Source organism: Prinia subflava, chromosome 6 (genome assembly GCF_021018805.1).
Source record: "Prinia subflava isolate CZ2003 ecotype Zambia chromosome 6, Cam_Psub_1.2, whole genome shotgun sequence".
Classification (NCBI taxonomy): Eukaryota; Metazoa; Chordata; class Aves; order Passeriformes; family Cisticolidae; genus Prinia; species Prinia subflava.
In genome coordinates, this window is record NC_086252.1 from 24,022,015 (window position 1) to 24,049,033 (window position 27,019).

The following is a 27,019-nucleotide window of genomic DNA, read 5'->3' on the forward strand; positions in this document are numbered from 1 at the left end:
GATGAGCGAGGGAGCTCATCATCGCTTTCCAGCGGAAGGCTGCGGGGTGTGCCCAACCCTTTATGAGACATCAGAGACTGCTATCACTCGTGGCCATGGGGCCTCCTTTGCTGGGAAACTGATTTTTCTGCTTGGCAAAACTCGGGTCTCAAGGCAGCAGCTCGTGGGATGTGACTGCTGGGAGGGATGGGGCTACGACCTGGGGGGCCGAGTGGGCGGGTGGGGGGCCGTGGGGGGCTGGTGGGGTGGGCGGCAGCCCTGCTGCGCCTCGTTCCTCGCATTCCTGGGCAGGGCTGCTGGGCGGCGGGGTCGGCGGCGGGGGCCAGCCGGCAGGAATGCAAACACCGGTGAGGGGGAGAAGAAAGGCCGCTGTGTCTGCCACGGCGAAGCGGAGCCTGGACCAGGGGTGTGCGTGTCCCCCTGCCTTTCCCACCCCTCCCTGCTCCGAGGGATGCAGGAAGCCCTGAGGACAGAGATGGTGGCCGTTCTGGGGATCGCTGCGGTCCTGTATGGAGCGATACTCTCACTGGTCCCGTGGGGAAGGAGGGGTGCTCGTGCACCGCTAGGTCAGGAACTGGACTGCCCTGGGAATGGGGTCCATTGCCTGGGGCAGGGTCTTCCTTCTGCTTGAACTGGGGGCATGTTTGAGCCAAACTTGAGAGAGGGAAACAGCTTTACATTCCTGCAGTCCTTGTAAAACTGCCTTTCTGGGATGCCATACAGCCTGAGTTGCTGTCTCCTGTGGATGGGAAGAGTGATGTCGGGTGAGCACAAGCCCATATTAAACATCAGAGAATCCCTGACGGCAGGGAAATACAACCACAGGCACCCCAGTTTTTTCCCTTTTCCAGCCAGAGGTGCCTCTGTAGCCTGCAAACTTCCTCATGCTGACAGCAGAGGGGGACTGGGCATGGACCCTACCTGGCTGTAGGACCAGTGTGTCCATTGTGGGGGAGCTGCGTGTTTCCCCCATCTCTGGCCCGGTGGCTGGTGCTGGGCGGGGGTCAGGGGCGCTTGTTGAGCATCCCCAGGGGAGGAGCACGGGAGTGTGCGGGGCACGGTGCAGGGTACGGCACAGCCCTCGTCGGCTCCGTCCGCAGCAGCAGCAGCTCGCTGCCGGAGAACATTCCAGGGAGGCTGGCGCGGGGCCAGCGCCGCGGGGCAGGGAAAAGGGCCTTTTATGGAAGCGTTTCTGCATTAGAATAAAATCATAATAATAATGCGCAGGGGAAGGGAGCGGGAGGAGGAGGAACTCCTGAAGAAAACAGTGAGACGGGATGGGAAGAGGCTGGCAGCCGGCATGGGGAGCAGGCGCTGGGCATTGTGCTCTGCGGACCAGGATGGGATGGGATTTGGGTGCTCCAAGTGGGGTGCTTGGGGCGAATCCTTCTTTTTATGGCCTGGGGCAGGAGAGGCAGAGTGGGGTGTGTGGGTCCCCATGCTGCCGTGGTAAGGACCAGCCCTTCAGTGGTTGCCATCTTGGCTCCATCCTGGGATAGGGCAGGGGATGGTTTACTGTGGGTCACTGCTCCTGGTGGGATTTGTAGAGGACAAAGTGCCCTGAATCACACCCCGCCACTACTCTTGGCATCTCTGGGCCAACACAGAACTGAGGTGCCTGTGCCCACCGCCCCAGCACCGACAAGATGCTGCCTCTCCCACCCTGGCATGCTGCTGCTTCCCGACGGACTGGGGTGCACGCAAAACCCAAGGTTAATTGTCAGTAATTGCCGCTGGTAATTAAGGTAACAATAGCCGGGCTGTTCATCTGGCGGCTGCAGGAGCTCACGAGGCTGGGCTGGGGTTTGTTCCAGGAGCTAGCTGCTCTTGGCATCAGGCGCCCGCCCTGCGCTGCACTGGGCTGTGCTCGCCATGCCCACCCGGGCTGGGGCTGTCCTGGCTCCCTGGCCAGGGACGAATGGCACAGCTGCCAGGGCCCTGAGCCCGCTCCCACTCCCAGGAAGCCAGCCTTGACTTTGGGATGCTGCCTATGCTCCTGCCTGGGGTGGCAAGGCTGTGGATGCCCTTGTCACTGGCTTGAGTGTGTGCTGTGGGGTGGGTGGGGGGTCAGTGCTGCATTCCAGCCTTTTCCCATACCCCATGTTGGACAGGGGTGTTCAGGGACTAATTCTGGCTCTTTTCTGCTTCCTTGCAGGCTGTGACCCCCTGCTCCCCCACTGTCAACTATGAGCTGGTGAGTGACACCTCCACTGTGAGCCATGGGTGACAGCCAGGGCTCTGGGGATGCTAGAGCATCCTGCTGTGGGTATAGGGCTTTCTGTCCCAGGGCTTTCAGACGTGAATCTTCCACTCTCAAAACCACAAGGGTCCTGAGCTGCGGGTAAGGGCACCCCCGTTTTGGTGCTGTGCCCCCCACCATTGCAGGCTGAAGGGCATCCCATAGCTGAGCAGTACAAGTTGGAGCAGCTCAGCCATCATGGAACTCCTGGAGCTTGCAGGGAAGAGGGGCTTGCAGGATTGCTGAGAGGCAGATAGGACGTGACTGTCCAGGGCTCTGGGTCCCCTGGCGCAGAGGGCCTTCCCTCCCTGGACAGAGCTGGGGAGGTTTCTTGCATACCCGGAGATGGCTGTACCAGATGGCCCCAGCCTTTGGCTCGGGGCGTCCAAGGCCGTGCATTTGCAGCTCTTGTTATTGTCACCCTCTCCTATTGTCTGTCCTGGGGGCCTTTAATAATCTGCTGGGGCCAGGGCGACGCAGGCTGTTCCCACCCTGTCCTCTCTGGACTCCAGGAGAACAGCTGGATGCATCATCTCCGTTCACCCTGTCCTGGGGAGGGCGGGTGTGGGGTGCTGACAGCCACAGTCCTTTGCCACAGTGCTCCAGGCCGTGACTGGGCTCTGGGGTGTCACCTGGAGCAGGGCCATGGCCAGCAAGAGGTTTGGGAAGCATGACATGATGGTGCCTACCAGACAGCATCTTGCCAGCAGAGCAGCTGCCCTGCCCCATCCCCAGCCTGGTGATGCCCGTGGCAGTAGGCAGGGCGGGCACGTGGCAGCAGGGAGACTGGCATAGCCCGAGGCCAGTGCGGCAGCCCTTCCTTTTTGCTCCAGACGTGTGCCAAGGCTTGCTGGGGCAGGCGCCGGGGAGAGGAGGCCCTGGCAGGGTTTCAGCTCAGGCTCAGCAGCGTGGCAGTGCCGCAATATCCGTGCCTCATGCGGGGCCCTGGGCTGGGCAGCCCAGAGATGGGCAGGGGTCTCACCTGAAAAGAGAATGTAGGGGATGACCACCTGCCTGCTCATGAGGGCAGTGCAAGAGCCCAGGTGGGCAAGGGTGTGGGGTAGGAGTGGAACACGCTGCCTGCCCTGGGGCCCCTTGGTGGTTATCTGCCCCGAGTTTAATCTCTGCCTGCACCCCCCGCCCCTGCCAGCCTCTTTGGGCACTTATCGACGGCAAAAATATGTTGGCTTCGAGCTGGGACCGTTACTGTGGCTTTGGGAGGAAATTGAAAGGGTTTGCCCTGCCTCGTGAATGGAAATGTCTGCTCTGGCCCTGCTGCCAAGGGTAGAGCAGCCTGGTTTGGGGGGTGACCTCCAACCTCCTGGTCTCAAGACTCCCATCTGGGGACCCACCCAGCTGGGTCCTTTTGCTGTGCCACCCCCAGGCACCACAACCACCATTCCCATACAGAGGTATCTGTCTTCTGCTTCCTATGTCTGAAGTCCAGACACTTTTCCCCAGCCCAGGAAGTTAATTCCTATCCCCAGCCTCCTTTCAGAGGTCTCTCCAGTGGCATGTCACCAAATTTTTGCCTGTTTTGAGCATCTCAGACCCTGACTCTGCTCCCACTGGGGTCCTTCACTGGCCCTATGGGATCAGGCTTATCCTGGGGAGCTGGTCCTGCTGGTGGCCAGTTGCCAGGCTGGGTGTGAGACTACACTGGTCTTGCCCTGTTGTTTTCTTCTCTGCTGTAGGGTCTGACCATGGAGGATCCATCTGGAATCCCAGATCTGTGGGGAGCACCAGGTGCCCATCCTGGAACAGGTTCAGGGTTCAGCCAAATGCTTCCCATTGGCTACAGTAGTCCAGTGCCAGTGGCGGTGTCTGAGAAGCAAGATGGCAGCATCCTTGGTACCCAAGTATCCCAGCTCTGCACTTGGGTTTTGGGGAATTCCCAACCTTTAGGAAGAGTGGACGTGTTGGCAGGCAGGGAAGGGAATGGAACTGTGACGCATTTCCTAGGAAGCACCAGAAATAGCCAGGGGGAGCTTCTGACCCTGGTCCCTCTGTGTGTGTGTATCCCTCTCTCAGTTTCTCCTCTCTTGCTTGCCTTTTTCTCACCCTTTCTTTGCTCCTGTCTGCAGCCACCCCTGGGGGAGAGCATCACCAAGCAGGTAGAAGTTCTGGTAAGTGCAACCAGCCACAGAGGCTGATCACTGCCTCAGGACCTCCTGGGGAGTCATTTGTACCTGTCCTGTTGCTGCAAGCACCCCCTGCAGCCAAAACCCCTCATCCTGGAATGCTCCTGTAGTTTCCCAACATACCTGGGACGCTGAATTCCTCTCCCTCTGCCAGCCAAGGTGATGATGGCCATGCCAAAGGCCATGTGAGATGCCCAGGGTTGGTGGCAGAGGCGGTGGTGGAGCCCAGCATACTGGGGTCTGAGGCTTTTGCTGCAAAGCTGGCTTTCCTGTCTTGGAGCTGGGGATCTGTTACTTAATCTGTGGACATGAAATTGTTAAGACAGTGTAGACAAATGCACTGCCAAAGTCAACGCGGCCAGCTTCCCCCCGCCTGCAGCCAGGTTGTTGTCCTCCTTGTGTGTTGGGGCTGGGACCCAAGGGATGCAGGCATGATGGTTCCCATGAGGAGAGGATGAAAGCCTTCCTCACCTGAGATCTGGCTTTGCCTAATCCCTTTGGTTGTCCAGGACATGTTTCCAACCCTGGGAAAGAGCATCCTCAGAAAATCCAGTCAGAAGCCTCCTTTGCTGGCTGTGCTGTCTTTCCTGGAAGTTTCTTGGTATTTCTGAAGCCTTTCTTGTGCCTTTCTTCACCCTTTCCAAGCAGAAGGGACCTGCAGGTTTTGGATGGTGCCATGAGCTTGGGGACATGCCAGGCTAGCTTGGGACTGTAAGGCATACTCTTGATGGCAATGGCAGAGGGATCTTCAACCCAACATAACTGGGACCAGCCTGTCCTGTGCTGGGCTGTTCTGGGTTATACTGGCTTGGCTGGAGTCTCTCTCCATAGGGGACGTTTGCAAGGTCTCCCAGCCCCGTGGCAGGCAGGAGTGTTTAGTAACAGTGGCGCTGGCTCCTATCAGCTGATTGCAGGCTGACTCTTCCTCGTGCAGGGGCTGGCTGCAGAGATGCAGCGCGCCTGCGGTTGGGAAGGGGGGAGCAGGGCAGCACCCGGGGAGCGGGGCAGAGCTCGAGGGCTCTCGCCAGGGCAGGGGACACTGGAGGGCCCTGGCTGTGGGCACCTGCTCCCCCGGGTCTGGAGGGTGCCAGGAGTGGAGCCACCATGGCATGGAAATGGATTAGCAAGGGGCTCACTGCTATCCAGGTATGGGGAGGGAGAGGGGCTCTGGCGTCCCCACCTCGCTTGCCCTCCTGTGCCTCAGTTCACCTGTGTGGGAGCTGGGGGTGATCCCTGGTTTCCCCATGTCAGCTCTCTGTTGGGAAAGGCTGTGGTTTTGGGAAGCTGCTGCAGCTGGATGGGGTGACATGGACTGATGGGGCTCCTCTGGCTGGTGGGTGTGGGACCCTAGAGATTTCAATTATAAACATTTAGGGGACTGAACAAGCCATGGTAGGGATCCCATCCTGATCACTGGTGGGTGATGCAGGGATGAGCCTATATTCAGGTTCAGACTTGTTCCTGACTCTCCTAGGAAAGGTTTTACCTCTCTTTTTGTTGCATTTTAACTCCTTATTTGCCCTCAGCATTGCTGGAGGGTTTCTGAGGTGAGCAGGCAATTTGGCAAATTGGAGGAAAAACTGGAGGGGGAATAGTCATTACTGTTCAAGCACCTCTGGACACTGAGACAAAGCTGCTGCCTTCTGGAGTGGCTTTGGCTGGGAGCAGGGACATTGTCCCCAGGCTGAGCCTGGCTCTGCTCTGCAGGGCAACCTGACCTTGAGAGGGACATGCAAGGCTGGTGGAGGGTGACGCTGGCTGTCCATGGCAGCAGCTCTGGGACTGTGCTGGGTGGGCAGAAAGTGGCAGGTGAAGGCCCACTCCCTTTGGTGCGCTGACTGTGGGATGCTGAAGCCCTGAGGAGAGTAACAGCAGTCTTGCAGCTCTGGGGAGCAGTGGGGCATCCAAAGAATCAGCTGCAGGATGCATCTCTCATTTCGGATCCTTCCAGGCGTGTTGCCTGCGTGAGATGAGTCTTTAAATGACTTCTGCTTATTAGCTGGAGATACTAAAACTAATGAGGTGCGAGTGTGTTTTTCCTCAGCGGTTTTTTTGGAAACCATGCTTTGTTTTTCGGCTGAGGTCACAAAGTCACAGAGCAAGCCGGCTGCAGATGAAATTTTCGAGGCTGGAGAACATGCATAAATAGAAGTTTCCTGCTCCAAGAGCTCAAACATTTCCTCCAGGCGTTTGGCTTGGTGGAGCTGGGGCCAAAGCAAGCTGTCGTGCCTGGCTGCCTCCTTGATGCCGCTTGGGAGGCAGGGCCAAAGCAGCTCTGTCCCACCAGGTGTGCCCGCAGCCTGATGGAGACCAGAGGGACTTGTGACGTGCCTGAGACTGTGTCTACCTGCTCAGCATCCTCCCAAATGGTCCTCTGGGACCCTTAGGCAAGGCAGTGGCCCCACAGTGCCCATGGCAGCTGGTCCCAGCAGCACTGGGGCTGTGAGAGTTGGGTTTTGCATGTGGGATGTGTCAAGCTGCTTGTGCCACTGGGATGCTTGGTGGGATTTGGAGACAGCGATATTTTGGGGGTGTTAGGATGCTCAGTGCAGTGTGGTGGATGTGGGTTAGTGCTTTGGCAGCACCATCACATCCAGCTCTAGCAAGAGCTCTGTACTGGCTGTGGCTGAGTCGTGGCAGTAACTTGCTTTTCCTCCCTGTTTCTTTAGGATGCCACAAAATCCCCCAGGAGTGGGCAGTCACGCTGCAAAACATCCAGGTACTTGCCTCACTTTCCACTTCTGATGAACATCTCTGCTCTGCCTGAAGCTCCCTCCCACCAACATCTGCTTCTCGAGAGGTGCTATACCTGGGAGATGCTCCCAGTGAAGAAGACACAGGAGTTCTGACCCACCAATCCCCAACCTGGGTCCCCAAGACACCCAAGAGGACCGGTAGCAGGGGAAAGGCCACAGGCAGCTGTGTCCCCATGTGTCCCAGCCTGTCTTGCAGGGTGGGGAAGGGTCCTGTGTCCCCTCCCCATGCTGTGTCTTGACAGTGGTCCCCTCCCTTGCCCAGGAGCATGAGCCTGACAGCAGCCATGGAGAGCAGCTGTGAGCTGGACCTGGTGTACATCACAGAGAGGATCATCGCTGTCTCCTACCCCAGCGTGGCCGAGGAGCAGAGTTACTCCAGCAACCTCCGTGAAGTGGCCCACATGCTCAAGTCCAAGCATGGCAACAACTATGTGGTGAGGGGCACAGCCAGGTCCCTGTGGAGCGGCTGGGGTGCTCAGCTGCTGGGGATGGGTGCTTGCAGGGGATGGATACTGCATCCTTGTCTTCATCTGGGCTCTGTTGAGGGAGGGTCTTTGCACTACGCTGGATAGACTTCTTTTCTTCATAGAAGATTACCAGTCCCTTTTAGACCCTCTGGGAGTTTTTGGTCATTGTACTGCCCTGTGGCAAGGTGTTACTCAGGATAATGTGTCTGGAGAAGCCTCTCATAGCACGATTTTGGAAGGCTTTGAGGTGAGGAACAGGTAAGGTTGCAGCAAGGGAGAAAGATGTCCTCTCACTTTGTTTTTCATCTTCCCTAAAGCTTTTCAACCTCTCTGAGCGGAGACGTGATGTCAGCAAACTTCACCCCAAGGTGGGTCACAGATGTGAGAAGCAGTGGGGGTCTCAGGGGCCTCAGGGCAGGCCTGTCTGCAGGACTGGCTCCCTGCTACAAGATGCCCAGGGGAGAAACAGCCACCTTTTCTATTCTATCCAGCTGAGAAAAACTCTTAGAAAAGCACTGAGACTTCACACTGTGTTTGTGGTATTTCAGCTTGACTTCCATTACCCTTTCAGCCCCCCATTCTCAGCCCAAAACTGGCTGTTTGGAATCTCCTGGGGGCCTCCCTAAGGCATTGTCCTCATCCCTCTGATAATAGGGGAGCCCTCAGAAGCTGAGCCAAGTAACCTGGGGTGGGGGGTGGGGCTGAGATCTGGGACCATGGTGGTCTCCCTGGCCTGGGGATTTGGCCAGAGGGCGCAGGGTTGGGGTTGGGAGGTTGCCTGTCAGAGCAACACAGTAATGCCTACCCTGTGTATGTGCCCTGGGCTTTGCCTACTGGCAGGTTGGGAACTCTGCATAGGAGTGCCTGTGACCCCAGGCTGTTTGTTCCCCTGTTCAGGTGCTGGATTTCGGATGGCCTGACATGCACACCCCTGCACTGGAGAAGATCTGCAGCATTTGCAAAGCCATGGACACGTGGCTCAACGCAGCGCCACACAATGTGGTGGTGCTGCACAACAAGGTGGGCAGGACCCGTCACCAGGGCACACTGATGGGGTCTGTGGGGCTGCGGGGATCGGGCTGAGCAGCCTCAAGGCTAAGAGATGTAGAGAATGTGATGGAGAGAACTGTGCTTTGGGGTGTGGGTAGGTGTCAGCACATTTGTGTAGATTGGTGTGTGCCTAATAAGGGTTGGGGCATCTGTGGGCTGGTGTGTGCTTATAGGGATCAGTGTGTGCCTCTGTGAGGTGTCTGTGCCTGGGTGCTCACAGGCCCCGCTGCCCCCATGACACCCCTTCTGCTGTGTGCCTGCAGGGGAACCGTGGCCGGCTGGGGGTGGTGGTGGCTGCCTACATGCACTACAGCAACATCTCAGCCAGGTGAGAGACACATGAGGTCCTGGGGTGGCCCTGGGGCCCACTGGTGACCTCCATCCCAGTAGTGCTGGGGTGCTGGTGCCAATACTTCATCCTCATCTGCCCTTTCATCCCCACAGTGCTGACCAGGCTCTGGACAGGTTTGCCATGAAGCGCTTCTATGAGGACAAGGTGGTGCCGGTGGGACAGCCATCCCAGAAGAGGTGGGTCCTGGCACAGCTTTGCAGGCTGGGTTTTTCCCCATAGGGTGGTTGGATGCTGGGGCCCAAGGTGGATGTTCCTCTGTGGGTTCTGCCCCCTGAGCTGCCTGTCTGCCCTCCAGGTACATCCATTACTTCAGTGGGCTCCTCTCTGGCAGCATCAAGATGAACAACAAGCCCCTCTTCCTCCACCACGTCATCATGCACGGCATCCCCAACTTTGAGTCGAAAGGCGGTAGGTGCCCCCAGCTGCTTCCCCAGCCTGCTTCTTCCCATACCACCACCCCACACTGCCTGGCCAGGCTTGTTCTCCTTGGGCGATAGTTTCCACCATTTCCTTGGCAATTGGAATTTCCCTTTCCCTCTCAGAGACTCTTCACTCATATTAGCAGGGTGCTACCCTTTTCTGGCAGAGATGCCCTCAGAGGATGTCCTCCCGATGCTGGGCACTAACCTGAGCTGTGGAGTGACAATGTTTTTCTGACAGCTTTTCCAAGGATGGCAGGGGTTTGGGATGCACTATCCCGTCTGGTGCTGGTACCTCACCCAGATCATCATCCCACCCCTATCCCCAGCCCAGCACTTGCCTCAGGTCCTGCAGGAACCAAACTGAGTGCTTTGTCCGTTCTCAGCCCAGCATCCACAGCATCCTTTCTGCCCATTGCAGATGTTGCCCTTGATCGGTGCGGGCTGGCTGGGGCAGGGAGCGGCTGTTTGCTTTGGCTCCCTCCCTGTTTGGATTTCTCCCCCGTGACTAATCCCTCCCCTGGCCCCTCCGCCCAGCCGGCTAACAGCAGTGTGCCTTTTCTCCCCGCCTTGATGTCTTCCAGGTTGTCGGCCCTTCCTGAAAATCTACCAGGCCATGCAGCCCGTCTACACCTCGGGGATCTAGTAACTATCTCCTTGCCATGGGGCTTTCCTACTGCCCAGCACGGGGGGCATGGCAAGCGGGGGAGGATAGAGAGGGTCAAGGACAAGTCTCCTGTGGTCTTGTGCTCTGTGCTTGGTCTGTTTGGGAGCCAGGAGAAAAAAAAAAAGGGGCTTCCTTTTTTTCTGAGGTGGTAACTGGCTATACTGGGCCATACTGGACCCTTCTGCTGCGAGGACTGTAGTGACTCCGCGTATCAGCAGAGGGAGCCTGGGGCTGCGCGGAGCCTGGGGCTGGGTGTCCCCGGAGGGAGTGGGGAAAGGGATGGGGACATCTGGGAGATGGAGGCACCCTGGGAGATGAGGGCATTTCTTCTCTCCCTGCTTAAAGAACTGCTTTTCCTGCCTGGATTAGTCCTCACAGAAAGCAGAGTATTCTTAGTTGGAAGGGACCCACAAGGATCACTGAGTCCAACTCTAAAGTAAATTGCCCATATGGGGGTTGAACCCTCAACCTTGGTGTAATTAGCACCATGCTCTGACCAGCTGAGCTAATATCCTTTCTCTCTCCAAAAAAAGATTTTCCCCCTGTTTTAATCTCCCCACAGTCTTTTTCTGATGCTGATTCTGAGAGTAGGCACTGGCAAAAGGAAAGTAGGAGTTGATTTCTCCAGCCTTCCAGACACTCTGCCAGCACCCACATCCCAGTCTAGGTGGAACCCCTGGTCTCCCTGGAGGGATCAGAGCACCTCACCTCTGGGATACTCCCACCTTAATCCCCAGGACCAGATCGCCCTTCCATACAGCCATGGGTCCCCGTTAGCTGAGATTTACTGCCATCCTGGCCTTGCCTTCCAGCTTTTAATAGACTGTTTATGGGATGCCTGTAATAAACTCCAGGTTTATCTTGCCTGTGAAATCCAACTCCTTTCTTCCCTTGTCCCTGGCTGCTGACGCCACCACCCGTCGGCAGCCTGTCGGTGGAGCACTGGGAGGGCTTCCTGCAGGGAAACTGAGGCAGGGAGAAGAGTCTTCCCAGAGATTTCTCCCTCTGTCCTAAGCCCCAGTTGAGCCGTGGGAGCCGGGTGGATGGCTGATAGCCCAGCCTCAGCACTTGGAACCTGGGCAAGCACTCCCACCCGGCAGTTTTTGCACCCTTGCTGAGCTGTGCCTCAGTTTCCCCTTCCCATCCGCCTTCCACTGGGAATGGGTGCCCCTTGAGATGGTGGACGGGACCTCCCTCAATCATAGGGAGGGCAGGCTGTGTGCTTTGCACCTTTTCTGCCTGGATTTCGGTGGAAGGGCTGGTTGAGGTGGTGCTAGGAGTTTTCTGGGTGGGGGTTTCTGCACCACAGCTCACATCCTCCCACTGTTCCTCTCTGCAGCAATGTGCAAGGAGACAGCCAGACCGGCATCTGCATCACCATTGAGCCTGGCTTGCTGCTCAAGGGCGATATCTTGGTAAGGATCGTCAGCTCAGCTCCTGGCGTAGGGAGCAGACAGAGGTTGTGTCGTTGCCTTGCCTCAGGACCCCCAGATTGTCCTTGCCCAGGTCTGGGGGCTTATCCTGATGGCCCATCCCTGTTCCTCTCTGCAGCTGAAGTGCTACCACAAGAAGTTTCGCAGCCCTACCCGTGACGTGATCTTCCGTGTGCAGTTCCACACGTGTGCTGTGCATGATCTTGATGTCGTCTTTGGCAAGGAGGACCTGGATGAGGCCTTCAGAGGTAACTGCCCTGGCACTTCCCTGCTCCAAACTCCCTCATCCTCCTGCCCCTGTAACTCTGATGGCATCATGGGGATATCTGGGCACCCACCCCCGATCCACCCCCACCAAAACAGAGCACCTCTGCTCCATCTGCGGGGTGTGGTGCTGCTTGGGAAGTGGTGGCACCATCATCCCTTTCATTGCCAAAACCATTACTGGTGCAGAGGGGCTGCCTCAGTGTTGTTTTGAGGGCTAAGATGCACTGCTCCATGCAGGGGTATCCCCTAGCAGCTCCCACCCTTAAGCTGGTCTGTAGGCATGTTTGGGGTGACTGGCTACTACTGGAGCTACGGATGGAGATAGTCGCCTTATTCTGCTCTCTCCTTGCCAGATGACCGTTTCCCTGAGTATGGAAAGGTGGAGTTTGTGTTCTCCTACGGCCCTGAGAAGATCCAAGGTATGGCTCAGTGCATGGGGGTTTGGGGGTGAATAGTGTCTTCTTTCCTTCCCCTCAGCTGTATCCCCCGCTCCCTCCCTTGTGACCTCCACCTGTCCCCTTGAAGTCCCTTTGCCACCAGGGTAGGGTGAGGCATCCAGGCAGTAAGGCTGATCTAGGAGCACCCATGGATGTCCTGTTCCTCTCACTCTCTTCCCCAGGAGACTGCTCTCCAAAGCCCTTGCTGGCCCAGGAGAAACGGAAGAAATGTTTGGGAATGAAGGACTCCCTTGCTCAGGAAGTCCAGACCCATGCACACTCACTGCCAGTCTGTGTGCTGGTCTCTAGACAATCCCAAAAGCCCTGGGCCGTCTTGTAGACCTTGTTTGTGAGTCTTGATGTACATCCTGTGCTCATCCATCTCTTGATGCTTCCTTTCCTACAGGAGTCTCCTTGCCCTATGGCTCCTGCACTTTTTTCCTTGCATGCACTTTTCTTCACCTATTCCCCCATCCCACCCTTGCTGGTTCCATTGCCATCCTACCTGACCATCCTCCCTCTTTCCAGGCATGGAGCACCTGGAGAACGGGCCCAGTGTTTCTGTGGACTACAACACGTCTGACCCACTCATCCGCTGGGACTCCTACGAGAACTTCAACATCCAGCGTGAGGACAGTGCAGAGGGGGCCTGGGCTGAGCAGCCCCTGCCCAGCAAGCACCTGGAGAAAGGTTAGGGCTCACGAGGTGGTCAGTGGCCAAATATGGAAATATCCACATGGAAATATCCCCTACCCCAGGACAGAGGACACTGATGGGCAGCAGAGCTGGGGACAGGTGGCTGCTGATGGGAGCAGGGTGGTCATGGGATGGGAGAGCAAGATCTCAGGGACTTTGCCTTCTGCCACAGTGCCAGGGAGCTTAGGCTCTTCTTTTCAGCACTTAGTTGTCAAAGTCCTGTTTGCATAAGCAGAGTCCAGCCCTAGTTTATGCCCCAGACCTTTAAGAAATCCAAACCCTTTTTCTGCAGGACCGTTAGGTATCCCAGCTACTCTGTTGTTCTGCAAGCATGGCAGGGCGTAGATGTGCCTTAATTACCCCTAGGGGATGAGGATGTCTTACTGGCCTTGGATGGTCTCCTGCATCTCTCCGAGCTGGGAGAAGCCCTTTGAGCACCCATTTTGTTGCAGCGAGTTGACTGCTGTCACCCACTTGGCAGGAACGGGCAGTACTTGTGTGTCTAAGGGCGGTGGGCCCCTGTCCTGGAGGCAAGGCTACCCGTGGCCAAGCAGATGCCTGGGCTTTCCCGGCCAGATCTGGAGGGGCGTCCCTGGAGCAGGGACAGCTGTGGTCCCTGATGTCCCTGAAGGTCACTGCCTGCCTCGAGTGGGAGCTGTGGATGGCAGTGCTTGCAGTGGAGGGTGGGGGCTCTGGGTGCCTGGGGCAGGCCAGGGTGTCTGTGCTATGGTGGTCACACCGAACCGGACCTGGGGCGGCCGTGTGGAGCTGGCACGGGCACTTGCCTTGGCACAGGGCAGTAAACAGGCAACTCGTGATGTGCAGGCTCAGCTGTGGGCTATGTGCAGGCTGGGGAGCTGTGGGTCCAGCCTTAAGGTGGCAAGACTGCCTCGCAGTCCCCTCCTGCCTGCAGAAACCTGAGTGCCTCATTGCTTGTGATCAACTCTGAACCCTGGGCCAAAATTTCTGCACTCCAGCCCCTCACAGGGCTGCAGGGGTACCCCAGGACTCATCTCTGTACTTTCATGGGGGTCTTGGTGAATACTGGGGCTGCAGAAGTACCCCAAGGCTACTCTCCATTCCTCCTTGGGGGTCCTAGCAGGTGTCAGGGCTGTGGAGGTACCTCCGTGCAGCGTCTGGGCTGTCCTCTGTGCTGGGAAGGGAGGCAATAGAGAAGGAGGGCACGTTGAATTTGTAAACACTGCCCCAGTTTGGAGATGATCCGGGACTGTGGAAGGCTGAAGCTATAGGCAGAAGGCTGCCCTCTGACCCGTGCCAGCACAAGCAGCTGCAAGAAGCCCATCTACAAGGGGTCTTTCCCAGCTGTCCTGTGGGGCACTATGAGCAGTGGTGGTAGGAGTCAGCATGGGCACACTCCCATCTTTTTCCCTCTCTGTTGTCATTTTCCTCTTTTCCAGCCTGCCCCAAGCCAGGATGGGGACTCTGGTGTCCGGCTGCGCAGGGGGGTCCCTGTTTATGGTCGTTCTTGCCTTATTTGGTCAGGGAATTGCACGCCACATTTTTGGCACCACCAGGCGTGAGCAAGCGGCGTCCGGGGGCGGAGGGGGGTGAGGTTGGCACCAGGACCCACGCTGGGCTGGGATCAGGCGCTGCTCCTTGTCCCTGCCACTGCCCGTGCTGCCACTCGGCGAAGGCTCCCCGCAGACGGTCGCTGCAGCCCGGGCCGACGGGATCGGGATCGCCTGCCGAACGGTGGGTTCCCCCATGCCGCGTCTCTGCTGCCCACAGCCGCTCTCAGTGAAGGTGGATGCCCTTTCTCCAGCAGCTTTGTCTCAGCACGGAGCGCCCATAAGGGCTGGGGGGTGCCTGCCAGGGTGGGATGGTCCTGTGGGACCCCAAAGCTGTGGGGGCAGGCGGGTGGCTGGGAATGGTGCCTGTCCTGGTGTTCCCCTCACCTCTGCTGTGCTTATCTGTGGGGACTTGGAGAAGGGGAAACTCATTTGCACAGTGGGGTCATTGGCTGACTAAGCTCTTCCAGAGCAGAGGGCAGGAGAGGGGGATCTGTACCCCTACATCTTGCACTCTGGCTGAGGGGACACAGCTGGATTCAGCAGGTTCTCTGTGAGCCACTTCCATGGGACAAGCTGGCCCTATCAGTGAACTCGCCCTCCTGCTTTACTGAGGCAGGGTCTCTGCTGCCAACCATGTTTGGGCTGCCCTGTGGTCCTTGTGGAGAGTGGGATATGCTGGGATACCCCCACAGCCTGTCCTTCTGCCTGCCCTCCTTCCTCCTCCTTGAAGGGGCTTTCAGGTCAGTGATGACTGCTTGGCAGGTTCCTGCTGCCGTTCCCATGGTCATTGGTTGGGTGAGGGTGTTCAAAGGCTGAAGGGAGGTGATGCTTCATACTCTGGCTGTTTTTGCAGTTGCCAGCTCTGTAGTAGCTCTCCTTGGGATGCCAAGCTGGCTCCAGAGAGGCAGGAGGAGGCTGGCAGCTGGATGTGGCATTACTGGTTTTGTAGCTGGTTGGAGAATAATCACCGCACAGAAAGTTTGGGGTACTGCGGATGCTGTAACTCTGTATGGAGATCATTTATGGCCTGCTTTGGTTTTGCTGAGAAAACCAGTGCTGATGGAGAACAGGGTGCTGGGGCTGGCATGGAGTTGGTGTACGGGTTGTCCTCAGTGTCTGGATGTGTGATTGTTGTGGGGGGACCCCAAGCTCTGTCATCCCGGGGTGGTGTGAGAAAATCTGAAAAGGCTGGATGTGTCCCCAGCCCAGCAGCTCCCTGTAACCACTGGTCCTTGGACACGCCCTGGGCTGGCTCTGCCTGCCCTGTCCTTTTACCAGGTCGGGAAGAGAGTGGCCAGGGCCTGGCCAAATCCAACATCTGTGAGAGAGTTACTAAATCCCCACCTGAGTCATGGTTCTGGCGTAGGGCTCCCCTGCATCTCATCCGTGTCTTCCCACACATCTCCACTCGCCGGGCAGGGCTGGCCAGGGTGGGGACTGGGATGAGCATCCCACACTTCCAGTGAGGGGAGGTCACATCAGAGCCTGAACCCCATGTGGCAAAGGTCAGGGGGTCCTGGAGCCTCAGAAATGAAGCTGGATACTGATTCTGCACTTTTCCATGGAGGAGAAAGCCCCTTGATGTGGTCACTGACATTTGTTTGTCCCCCAGGAGGGTTGGCATCTCATGGGGTACAGCTTTCCTAGTGGGGTCAAATCCTGTCCCACTTACCAGGAGGGGCTGAGGCTGCCTAGGAGGGCAAGCCAGGCTGTGCAGAGGTGAAGAGCCAAATGGGCCAGGCCAGAGTTGTTAAATCCATTGCTGGAGCTGTTGGCGGGCTGTTGCTTTCCCCCTGTGGCTGGATTGGTCCCTAGGCCAGGCGTGGTGGGGAGGGGGGCCAGTGGCTCTCCTCTTGCCTTCACCAGCTGACTAAAGCTGAAGGAATCCACTTCGCCTTCCTTACTCTGCCCCTCTCCGCTGCTCTCTGCTCCATCTGCTCCAAGGTAAGGGTGTGTTGAGGTGGGCATTTTGGAGGGCAGTGGGGGTCTGTGTGGGCTGGATGGGAGTTCACGGGGAGTGTCCCCCTTGCTTCTGGTTGAAATGGCTGGAGCATTTATGGGCTTGGCTAGACCTTTCAGCTGGAGTGTGGCTATTCCCAGGGCAGGATCTGTCCTCTGACCTGGTATTTGGGGTTGTCATGTGGGGTGGTGTAGGGGTTTGTTCCCACTGGAACGGGGAACCAGGCAGGGCTGGGATGCAGGAAAAGAGAGACCAGCTGGTGGAAACTCAGCCCGTTCTGTTCCCCCTTCAAACTGTCCTTGAAGTCAAAACTTGTAGCAGTTCTGTGTTTAGGGCTGGGGTTGTCCCATGGAAGGAGTGGGTAGCTCTCTGTCTGCCCTCCTGCAGCCGACACGGCCTGGACAAAAAATAAGCAAACTGGAGGTTTTGGAAGGATGCTGGCTTGGCATGTGCTACTATCTGGGAGCACACAGGGCTGTGAGTCAGGGGGCTGGCTGGAAACATTGCTCTCATCCCCTGCCGTCATTCACGGGGGTGTGGGAAACACGCGGTTTGGGGGATTACAGTGGGGGGAGCCTCATGTTTTGCTGAGTATGGTGGATCAGTTGAGGAGTGGAGTCCTGAGCATGGTTTCAGGCAGGGGCCTGAATGTGGGGTGGGCTTGCTGTCACCTGGATCAGCAAATTGTCAGCACCATCCCAGCATGGATTTCACTTGGGGTGGTGCAGTTTGTCTCAGCTCTGGAGTGGATGGGATCATCATGCCATGCCTCCTGTCTCAGCAGGGCAGTGTGTGCATCCCGAAAACAGGGGTGGCTTGTCCATGCTGTGCCCGTGGTGCTGGCAGGGCAGGCAAGGGGATTGTGAAAATGGGTCGGTGGGGGCCGGTGGCTTATCCATGGCTGGTTTCCACCCCGCTTTGGCTGTGTGGTTATTTCACATGGAGAAACTCAAGTCTCCAGCAACGCATTTGAATTTGCAGACCCGTCTGGGTTTCAGCATCGTGTGTGGTTTGGAAGGACATCTCCACCCTGAATGTGTCGCTGCTCTTTGGGGACAGGTGTGACACACTCAAACAGGAGCTGGCAGGGCTGGGTGACTCAAATGAGGGGGTCGCCCAGCGGCGTGATGCTCAGTTCACGGTGCAAGGTGGGCAGGCTGTCCAGCTGTCCGGCTGTCTGTCCTGCCTAGGAAACAGTTAACGCGGCGGAGCCCTGCCTGTGGAGGAAGTAGTTAATATTCATAGCTGGAAGCTGTCTGTCTGGCTGTCCTCCCTCCATGGCTCCCACCCTCTCCGCACCTCACTGAGGTTAACTCGGGCTGGGGCTGGAGCTTGGGCGGCCCCGCCGCCGTCCCCGCGCCGCTCCCCTTCCCCTCCCGCTCCTCCCTGTGGTCCCTGTGTGGTCTGGGGCGGAGGGGAGCACAGCCGCCCCTCCTCGCCTCCATCCCATCTCCGGCCTCTCTCACCTTCGGCTCGTCCATCCTCCCCTCGGCTCCCCGTGTCCCGGGGTTCCCCGTATCCCGCCCCTCCCGGCGCCCCGCCGCCGGTGCCCCTCTGGCGGCCCCGCGGGACACGGCGCTGCGAAGGGAACAGCTCCCTCCGCGAGAGGGAAAGCGGAGCCAAAGGGACAAACGCCAGCCCAAGCCAGCTCCAGGCCGTCGGCTCCTGTCCTGGACGGGCACACGGGGCTGCCTGTGGACGCCGCTGGAGCTGCCACCACACCAGGTGCCCCTGGAAGGCTCTGGTGCTGGAAGGGGTGAAGGAAGGGGATTTTGCTGCCTGCACCTTCCCTTCGCCTAGGATCTTTTAATCCCCGTCCCTTCTGGTAAGTCTCGAATTTGCTTTTCTTTGGTCTGGGGGCTGGTGAATTCATGGTTGTGGTGACCCACAGCTCAGGCTGGGGTTGCTCTGTGCCATCATATCTGGTGACAGGATGAAACCAGAGATAAAGTGGCTAAACTCTTCCCTGTGAGATTCAGCTCACACCCTACGTCCTGCAAAGGTCCCGGGACCACAGGGTCTTCCCCTGATGCTCCAGAAATGCATAGGGGCAGGAGCTCTGGGTGGGGAGTGGAGGCAGCAGGTGGGGGCACGCTGGGGAGACACCTCAGGGTGATGCCTCAGCCTTACCTTCTGCACCGGTGCAGAGCTGTGGACAGGATTTGTGTGGGTGCACGATGCTGTGTGCTGCACCCCACTGCGTGTGAGGCAGATGCCTGGCATTTTGGGGATGCACACTCACTCCCTCGGTGGTATCACACTTGTCCTGGACCAGTTTTTTACCGGGTGTAGCCACAGGGTGCTGGAGAGAGAGAGGACAAAGCACTTCTTCTCTAGGACAGTGAGCCTGGCAGCAGGGCTGGGACCTTCCCGCAGCTGCCTCCATACAGCTGGAGCAGATAGAACCAGAGCAGAGCTGTGTCCGGGGCTGAGCCCTGGGCAAACCCAGCCCACGATGGGATGGCACAGTCTGCCAGGCAGGAGCTACTCCGACCTTCAGGGTTGAAATCTGACCTTGCTGGGAGCTGCAGACACTTCTCAAATGGAGTCCTGAGAGTCTGCTGCTTTGAGGGTGGCTGGTTTGGCTAAGGCGTTCTGTCCCTTATTTTATTTTATTTTATTTTATTTTATTTTATTTTATTTTATTTATTTTATTTTATTTTATTTTATTTTATTTTATTTTATTTTATTTTATTTTATTTTATTTTATTTTATTTTATTTTATTTTATTTTATTTTATTTTATTTTATTTTTTATTCAGTGTCTCAGGTGACAAGCAGTAGACAGTCATGAGAGATAGTGTGACCCAGGGATAGTGGAGGAGGCTTTGGAATAGCAGTGAATAGCAATATGTGTCTCATGGCATCAGAGCCCAGGAGGTACATGGGGTTGAGGACAGGATGAACAATCAGGTGTGGGGCAGAGCAACCGTAGGACAAGGGCTTGGCTGATGGCTGAGCTGTCACAGGCTGTTCCTTGCTTACTACCCTGGTACTGCTCTTGGGGGGATGGCCACCAGCCCCTCTATGTCCCCTCCTCACTATAGGTTCTGGAGAAGGTGGGACATGGGAGTTGGGGCTTTCTGTCTCTGCCACGAACTGCATTGTGCCCCACCCTGACCTCTTTTGGAGACATTTCTCCCAGCTGTGGGGCAGTACCCAGCCCAAAGAGTAATTAAAGCCTTTCCTGTCTATTTTCTCCCTTGGCACCACATGCTTACATTTATATTTATTTATTCCCTTTTCCTTTCTGTTTGTCTGCTGTTGTTCTCCCAACCCCCATCCTGGCTTTTGCCCTGTTTCTTGAGACCAGCCAGCACCCATCGCTGCCTTCAGACAGGAGGGCTGTGCCTTTCTCCCTGTCTCCAAGCAGTGTCTCAGCCTGTCCAGCATTGACACTGCCCCTGCCTATGCTGCTTTTTCCTTTTTCCCTCCATGGAAAGAGTTTCCCTCCCTCTCTTCCCCTTTTCCCCAGTATGGGAGGTGTTGTGGAGACAAATGCTACTGGCTCCTGGCTTTGCTGGCTGGATGAAGAAGCTCTGAGTCTCTGAGAAATTCTCACCCTTTCCCATACCAAGTGCCCAAAGAGGACCTTGCTGCATGATTCTGAGACATCTTCAAGCCAACGGGAGGCTTTGGGGCTCAGCTGCCTCCTTGGGATACTGCCAGTGGGGATTCAGGAGTGGAAAAACAGCAACAAGGAGAGGGCCCTGACTTTGTAGGACTTGGGCTCGGTGTTACTGCCCTCCTCTGCGTTACGGTGAGGGGGCTGTTGGTGTGGGAGCTGCCGGGGTGCGGGTGCGGCGGCGTGGGACTGGTTAAGCTGTCCCGGCTCGGAAGTGTTTTGCTTGCAGATAGGACTGCTCTGATTTCACACTATCGTGCTAGGGCCGCGTCTTCCGTCCCTGAGTCAGCCGCCTGGCCTCCCGCCAGGGAAGAGTCATTTTTTCCTCCAAAAGAAAGTGTTTAACACTGCTCGCGGGACCTTCCAGGAAACCTCGTCAGGGAGCTGGAAAAACAAGAGTCTGCAGCCTGGTCCGTGCTGTGCTGCTTTGGCAGGGGGGGATGCAGCTTGGGAACTATTCCCAGTGCTGTCAGTGGCTGAGGTCCCTCTGTATCCCCAGAATCTGTCCGCCTCACTTGGAAAGGTTTAAAGGGTGCAGCTGGTTGTGGTGTTGGTACTGATGGGTGTGATGGAAGCTGGGGGCTCAGAACTGGAGTACAGGATTACTGGTGGTGATGCTAGCATGCCCTGGCTGCCCCACAGCCTTTAGGGGCTATGGAGCAGAGCTGCCCACACTGGACTGGAATCATGGTGCCAGGGCCTTCCCGAGGAGGAGATGCTGCCTGTTCAGGATTGGGCAGTGTCAGGCACTGTCGGTGCGGAAGCTCTGGGGCAGGTTGACCTGGCCTGAGAGAGGGAGGGTTAGAACAGAAAGGGTGGGAGCCTCTGTAGCTAGGGAAGAAAAAGTCAAGGATATGTATCTGGCTGGATTCATGCATCATCTGGGAGGAGAGTGGGCAGGGAGGGGGAAGGTGGGTCTGTGGTTCATCTGTCCTTCACTCGTGGGCTGAGTACATCCATCCAGCTGGAGACATGAAGAGCTGCAAGGCCACATACTGATTGCCTCCACCCATCTTCCTACGGCCTGTGGTGCATCTCCTCCACCCTCCCTGTTTGCCTCCCTGGTGCCACATAGTCCTTTGGGGCTGGATGAGCCCTGAGGAGCAGTGATCGCTGACTGTGTGGGTAGCTGTGGCCCTTTCCAGCCATGGAGGAGAATTGCCAGAAATGATGCCTGGAAGTAGTGCACGGGATATTTGGTGCATCCCAGTGGAGCAGGCAGTGCTTGCGTGTGAATTGGGGGCCTGTGGGGGTGTGGGGTTGGGGAGGACCTGGCTCCGATGTCTCTGCACGGTGGCGCCGGTGGGAGTGTGGAGGGTGCCGAGGAGACATCGATGCTGGTCGTTAAGTGTTCTGGCGCACGGAAGAAATCGAAATCACCGGCTAATGGGACCCATTAGCTCCGTGCAGAGAGCCAGCAATTGATCTGGGGTCTCGTGTTCGTTTCTCCCCTTGCAGAGGTTGGGCACACACAAGGGCCCCTGGATGGGAGCCTCTACGCTAAAGTGAAGAAGAAAGACTCCCTCCACGGCAGCACCGGGGCCGTCAACGCTGCCCGACTCCCGCTCTCGGCAGCACCCAACCACGTCGAGCACACACTCTCAGTGAGCAGCGACTCGGGCAACTCCACCGCCTCCACCAAGACCGACCGCACCGATGAGCCGGGGGTGACCGGGGCACCCAGTGGCCAGGCGGTGCTGAGCCCCGAGGAGAAGCAGGAGCTGGATCGTCTCCTTGTCGGCTTTGGCTTGGAGAGCGCGCCACCCATGCACAACCACGTGCCCAGCCCTGTGCCGGCGCGCCTGCCGGCCATGCCGGGCCGCCACGTGGTGCCGGCTCAGGTGCACGTCAATGGGAATGCCGCGGCACTGGTGGCCGAGCGGGAGACGGATATCTTGGATGATGAGCTGCCCAACCAGGATGGGCACAGTGTGGGGAGCTTGGGCACGCTCTCCTCCTTGGATGGCACCACCACTGCCAGTGAGACCGGCTACCAGGAGGCGCACCGGGTGGGCAGCCTGTCCTCCCTTCCCAATGGCCCCTCGAGCTGCAATGGGGCTGAGAAGCTGCTGAAGGAGGGGCTGTATGATGGTGAGCCGCTCTCCAATGGAGGCTACCCCTACAACAACCAGAACACCCTGATGGGCCACCACCTCCGTGACACATTACCTTCCTTGCGGCCCTCGGCATCCACTCAGGAGCACCTGGCTGGCTACCCACAGCGCCTGCCGGGCTCCCACGCCTCAGGGTGGCTCCAGCCTCAGCCACTGCCCAGCTCCCAGCCCTACCTGTATGCCTACGACCACCCTGGAACCTACCGCTCCCGGTCCTTCCCGGCAGTGGACACTGCCAAGTACGACGTGAACCCGGCGCTGCCCCAGGCTCCGGCTCGCAGTACCAGCAGCCGGGAAGCTGTGCAGAGGGGCTTGAATTCCTGGCAACAGCAAGGAGGAAGCCGGCCACCTTCCCGGCTGCAGGAGGGGGGCATGGAGAGCCACAGCCCCAGCATCTCTAGCTGCAGCCCCCAGCCCAGCCCGCTGCAGACGGTGCCCCCACACAGCCACAGCATGCCTGAATTCCCCCGGGTGCCCTCTCGCCGGGAGATTGAGCAGTCCATCGAAGCGCTGGATGTCCTCATGCTGGACCTTGCACCTGCCGTCCACAAGTCGCAGAGTGTGCCTGCCACCTCCCGCCAAGACAAGGCAGCCGGACCCCTGCCCTCCTCCCTTTCGACCCAGCCCGTTGCTGGTCTCTACGCCCGGCCGACTCCACAGGTGGCCCAGCCGAGGTCCTTCGGCACATCCGTGAGCCCTGTGGTCTCTGAGCCCGGGGGCAAAGCCTATTCTCCTGGAGAGCTGGACTATGGGGTACATGATTATCGGGAAACCTATTCACCCTACAGCTACCAGCTGACACCCCTGCCAGAGCCCAGGAGCTACAGCCATGCCCTGGCCGAAGCACAGATGGGCACTGCCCCTCTCGGCACCTCGTGCTACAGCCCTGTGGGGTCTCAGCAGCAACTCACCTCCTCCCCACCTTCCCCCACCGTCCCAGCACAAAACCAGATGCCCCTGAAGGGACCGGAGAGCTATGAAGAGCTGTCGAGGTCGGCAGAAGAACCCTTGAATCTGGAGGGCCTGGTGGCCCACAGAGTGGCAGGTAGGATCCTTTGATTCCTTGGGGGGATGGGGAGGATGCATGTCCCGAGGTGCTGGAGCACGCGGAGGTGGCATGCATGGTAAAGCTGGGGATAAGTGATGCGGAGACTCCTTTTCTGTGCTGGATCTGGGCTTGGGACTTGAGCCACCTGACATGGAGACATGCAGGGCAGGGGAGCACCCTGTGCTGCTCTTCTTTGCTGAGATCCTCCTTTGCAGGTTGCAAATGCTGGGCAGCAGCATTGCCCAGAGGTGGGAAGGGGTGGCTGAGGGTGTCAGATCCCCCCCATCCTGTTAGGGTAACAGGGCTGGTCTGTCCCTGGTGGCGGGGCAAGTCACTGGGTCTCAGGGGGATAGCTTTCTTTTGGGGAGAATACGGAGAGTTTGGGAAAACGTTTTCATCTCTGGCTGAGGTTGTCGTGCCTGGACCCCACTTGGACATGGTGTTCTCCCTGCCTGAAGCATGGTCTGGTGTAGGGTCTCAGCAGAGAACTTGCCTTGTGCTTGATGTAGCTGTAGTAATCCCTGATTTCAGTCTTTGCTTTCCCCCCTGGATTGCTGGGTTCAGTGCTCGGACCTCCTCCTTGGGCAGCTGGGATGCTGCTGGAGTGGGGACTAGGCTGTTGTCTGTCAGCTGTAATTCTCCCCAGCTTGGCCCAGGGTGGTTTGATTCTGGCCCTAGCTGTGGGGCAGTGGTCAGGGGCTGGGAAGGCATTTCCTAGCCCTGCCAGAGGGGTTTGGTGCTTGGCTGGGTGCACTGCTGAGTGTTGCTGCTGTGGCTGGATGAAGGCATTAGCTCCGTGCTGTGGAGGGGAAGCTGCATCCACCAATCCCCTGCCCTCCTGCAACTCTGGCTTAGGGGCTTTGAGGACACAACAGTGTCCCAGAGGCCTGGAAAAGAAGGTGCCATGGTGCTGTGGCAGCTTGGTGCGCTACCTCCCCACTGCTTCAGCTGCAGTTGTTCAATTGTGGAGTGACATTTGGGAAGGGTTTGGGGCTGTGGGCCAGCTCGTGATGCTGGGGCTTGGCAGCTCTGTTCCTTCCAACTCTGTGCTCAGTCCAGAAACTCGCCCGGCATTAGAGGGAGGGGGAAGAAGCTTGGCTGGAAAAATCCAATGGCATCAACCTCCCAGGAGTGGGGACTGAATCACAGGGTGGGGGGCAGGAGGGGTGCTGGTGGCAGGAATGGGATTGAGGAGGGTCATAGGGTTGTTGGAAGAAGTTTGCATCTCTCTGAACATGATCTCTGTGATCAAGATCAGATTCACAAAGGGTCACGGGGATTTTGCAAAGAATTTAAACAAACCTAAGGACACATGGATGCCCAAACCATGCTGTATGTCTAGATTTAATATTATAAGCAGCACATGCCTGCCTTCCCCTGTCTCCCCATATGAAGTATGGGGTGACAGAGGAAGGGAAAAGTGGGCTGGATGGGTTGGAAAAGGGGACAGTTCTAAGGAGAGGAGAAAGAGTATTTGCACTGTGTGGGAAATGGATTTTTGATGTTGTCTACCAGAAAAATCCGTCTCCCCAGCCCTTGAGTCGGGCTGGGCTGGGGTCACTGTCATCTCCTTGTAGCCACTGGGTTTCCCAGGGAGGAGAGAGGCATCTGGGAAACGGTCCCCAGCCTGTGGCCACCTGTCTCTGCTGGAGCTGGGCCTTCTGTGCTGAGGTGGGGACAGCGCAGGCGGGTGGCCTGACCTCTGGCGGGAACGAGGTGTCCTGAAGCCAGTGTTGGGAGGGGACAGTCAGTGGGGACAGTGGGGCATGGACATGTTTGTTTACATTCCCTGCTGCTATAAATTGCCTGCATGTCCTGGTGCAGAGATGAGGAGCATCTCACACCTCCTCCGTTCTTGGTGTGGGAATGCTCCCATTCCTTCTTCCTGCTGCTGATGCAGGGGAAGAGATGGCACAGGGCAGTGCTGGCATGCCGAGCATCTCCCCACAGAGGAGAGGTGGTCCTGTCATCCTTAAAGTCCCTCTCATCTCTTAGCAAGGCATCTGGGGTCACCCCTTCTTGTCCCAGCCCTGAACATTCTGTGATGAAGGGGACCTGCATGGTGCCATCCCTGAGGGGATGGTGATGGAGCAATTGGGGTGTTGCATAAGGCTATATATGACTAGGAGCCACCATTGATTTCCCATATGGGTTTATGTAGTGCCTGGAGCCAGGCAAGTTGGCTGATGGAAAAGCAGCTCCAAGCAAAGACCGAGTTCCTTCAGACCCCAAATGACCCCAGACTCATCTGTTGGACCCCAGCTAATATTTTCTTTCCTTTTCTCTTTCTCTCTCTCTCCCCCAATGTTGTATCTCGTGACATTTGTCCTGTCTGCCCCTTCCTCTCTCTGTGGGGGACTGTGTCTGTCCTCTGTGACCTCCCACCCTCCTTGCACTCCCTGTCCTGGTATGCTGGCAGAGTACAACGCCAAGCTCAGGGAACTCAACAAGAGCACCAAAGTTCCCCGTCCTCCTCTGAGCCAGCAACGGTCCTTCTCTGGTTTGTTCATTCCACCTCCTTCCTTTCCCCTCCTCCCTTGTTCTCCAGCCTTCCCCATCCATCCTTATCCTTCCCTCTCTTTCATTCTTTCCTCTCATCCTTCTTTCCTTCCTTCCTTTCCCCGTCTTCTCTCTCTCCTTCCCCTTCATTCCTCCTTCCCTCTCATCCTTTCTTCCTCCTCTATGCATGCTGAGTGATCTGTGTGTTGCATGGATGTGGGATGGCGGGAGGCTCACGAGATCATCTCCATGCAGGATTGATCCCTTCTCTCAGCAGAGTGATGGTCAGGGCGTCCATCGAGCTCCTCCAGTGATGGGGGAGCCCCTGGCCCTTGGTACAGCCTTGCCCACCCATGCTTGGTTTTGCATCTCTTCCAAGCCTGGCACGGCTTTCTGTGGGGGTTTTTTGCTGGGCCAGTTCTGGACCCTGGCTGCATCTCCTCCAAGCTTTGCCTTTACCACAGCTCACCCCCTTGGGAAGTAGGGGCTGGGATGCAGCTCCACAGAACCCAGATCAAGCCAGTTGTCAGCCCAGGAGGGTCTTTCCTTTGTGAATTTAGGGATCCCCGTGTCTTGGTCTGCATCTGGGAGGTGTGGGCTGCTGAGGTTGGATTTCATGCAGTATGACTTTGCTCCTTGAAGGTGAGCCTGCCCTGGGTGATGTGTGCTGGTGACCTGCTTGGTGCTTGTTGTGCACCCACTTGTCCCAGGGCAAGGAGAAGGTGGGAGATGGAGTGGGGCTGGGGAGTCACCATCTTTCTGTGTGACCCTGCTCTCCCCACTGGCACCTTGGGTTTCTCCCCAGGAGGACCAAAGAGGTTTGAACCCTTCCAGTCCTCGGCACAGAGTAGGGTATTTTATTGTGCCCATTTGAGGTAATCAGGTGGGATGTGGGTAGCAGTCTGTGCCAGGATGGGATGAGTTTGGCTCTGGTGAGGAGCAGCACAGGACAATGTCTGTTCCTCAGGCAGGCAGGGAGTGAATTTGCATCTCTCTTTCCTGGGTGTTGTGTGTCCCCGTCTGGCTTTAACTGCTGAGTGCACCTCCTGAGGGCCTTGGGATGCTTCTTTATTCTCTCCTGTCCACTGTGGGGATATCACCTGGCTCTTGCCTGGCAGTAGTTCTAGCATCTCATGGCCTAAAAGCAGTTGCCTCCTGATTTAGCCTAAAACCTGCCTCCCCAGCAGCAAAATTACCTGGGTTTGCCATTGCTCCTGTTTCATCCCTCCCCAGCTGTTGTGCTCCCGGCCCTTCCCCAACCCCAGAGCTGTGCTGAGTCTGAGGGCAGTGTCTTTGTACTAGGTTAGGTACTTAAATG

At 57.4% G+C, this 27,019-nt stretch overlaps 1 protein-coding gene across 9 annotated transcripts in view; it reads left to right on the forward strand.

The window, feature by feature from the left end:
- Positions 1-27,019, forward strand: part of TNS1 (tensin 1) — a 65,663-nt gene that overhangs the window by 17,451 nt on the left and 21,193 nt on the right. For 6 of the 9 annotated variants that reach the window (XM_063400781.1, XM_063400783.1, XM_063400780.1 and 3 more), the window contains 14 exons: positions 2,156-2,194; positions 7,050-7,099; positions 7,399-7,570; positions 7,921-7,971; positions 8,501-8,623; positions 8,917-8,981; positions 9,098-9,181; positions 9,301-9,413; positions 10,009-10,069; positions 11,431-11,506; positions 11,643-11,772; positions 12,145-12,210; positions 12,757-12,918; positions 21,499-23,199. In XM_063400781.1, the coding sequence (XP_063256851.1) occupies positions 2,156-2,194; positions 7,050-7,099; positions 7,399-7,570; positions 7,921-7,971; positions 8,501-8,623; positions 8,917-8,981; positions 9,098-9,181; positions 9,301-9,413; positions 10,009-10,069; positions 11,431-11,506; positions 11,643-11,772; positions 12,145-12,210; positions 12,757-12,918; positions 21,499-23,199 (2,893 nt within the window). Of the gene's footprint in view, positions 1-2,155; positions 2,195-4,323; positions 4,366-7,049; positions 7,100-7,398; positions 7,571-7,920; positions 7,972-8,500; positions 8,624-8,916; positions 8,982-9,097; positions 9,182-9,300; positions 9,414-10,008; positions 10,070-11,430; positions 11,507-11,642; positions 11,773-12,144; positions 12,211-12,756; positions 12,919-21,498; positions 23,200-27,019 lie in introns of all 9 variants that reach the window. The other 3 variants (XM_063400787.1, XM_063400789.1, XM_063400786.1) reach the window with 3 other exon arrangements.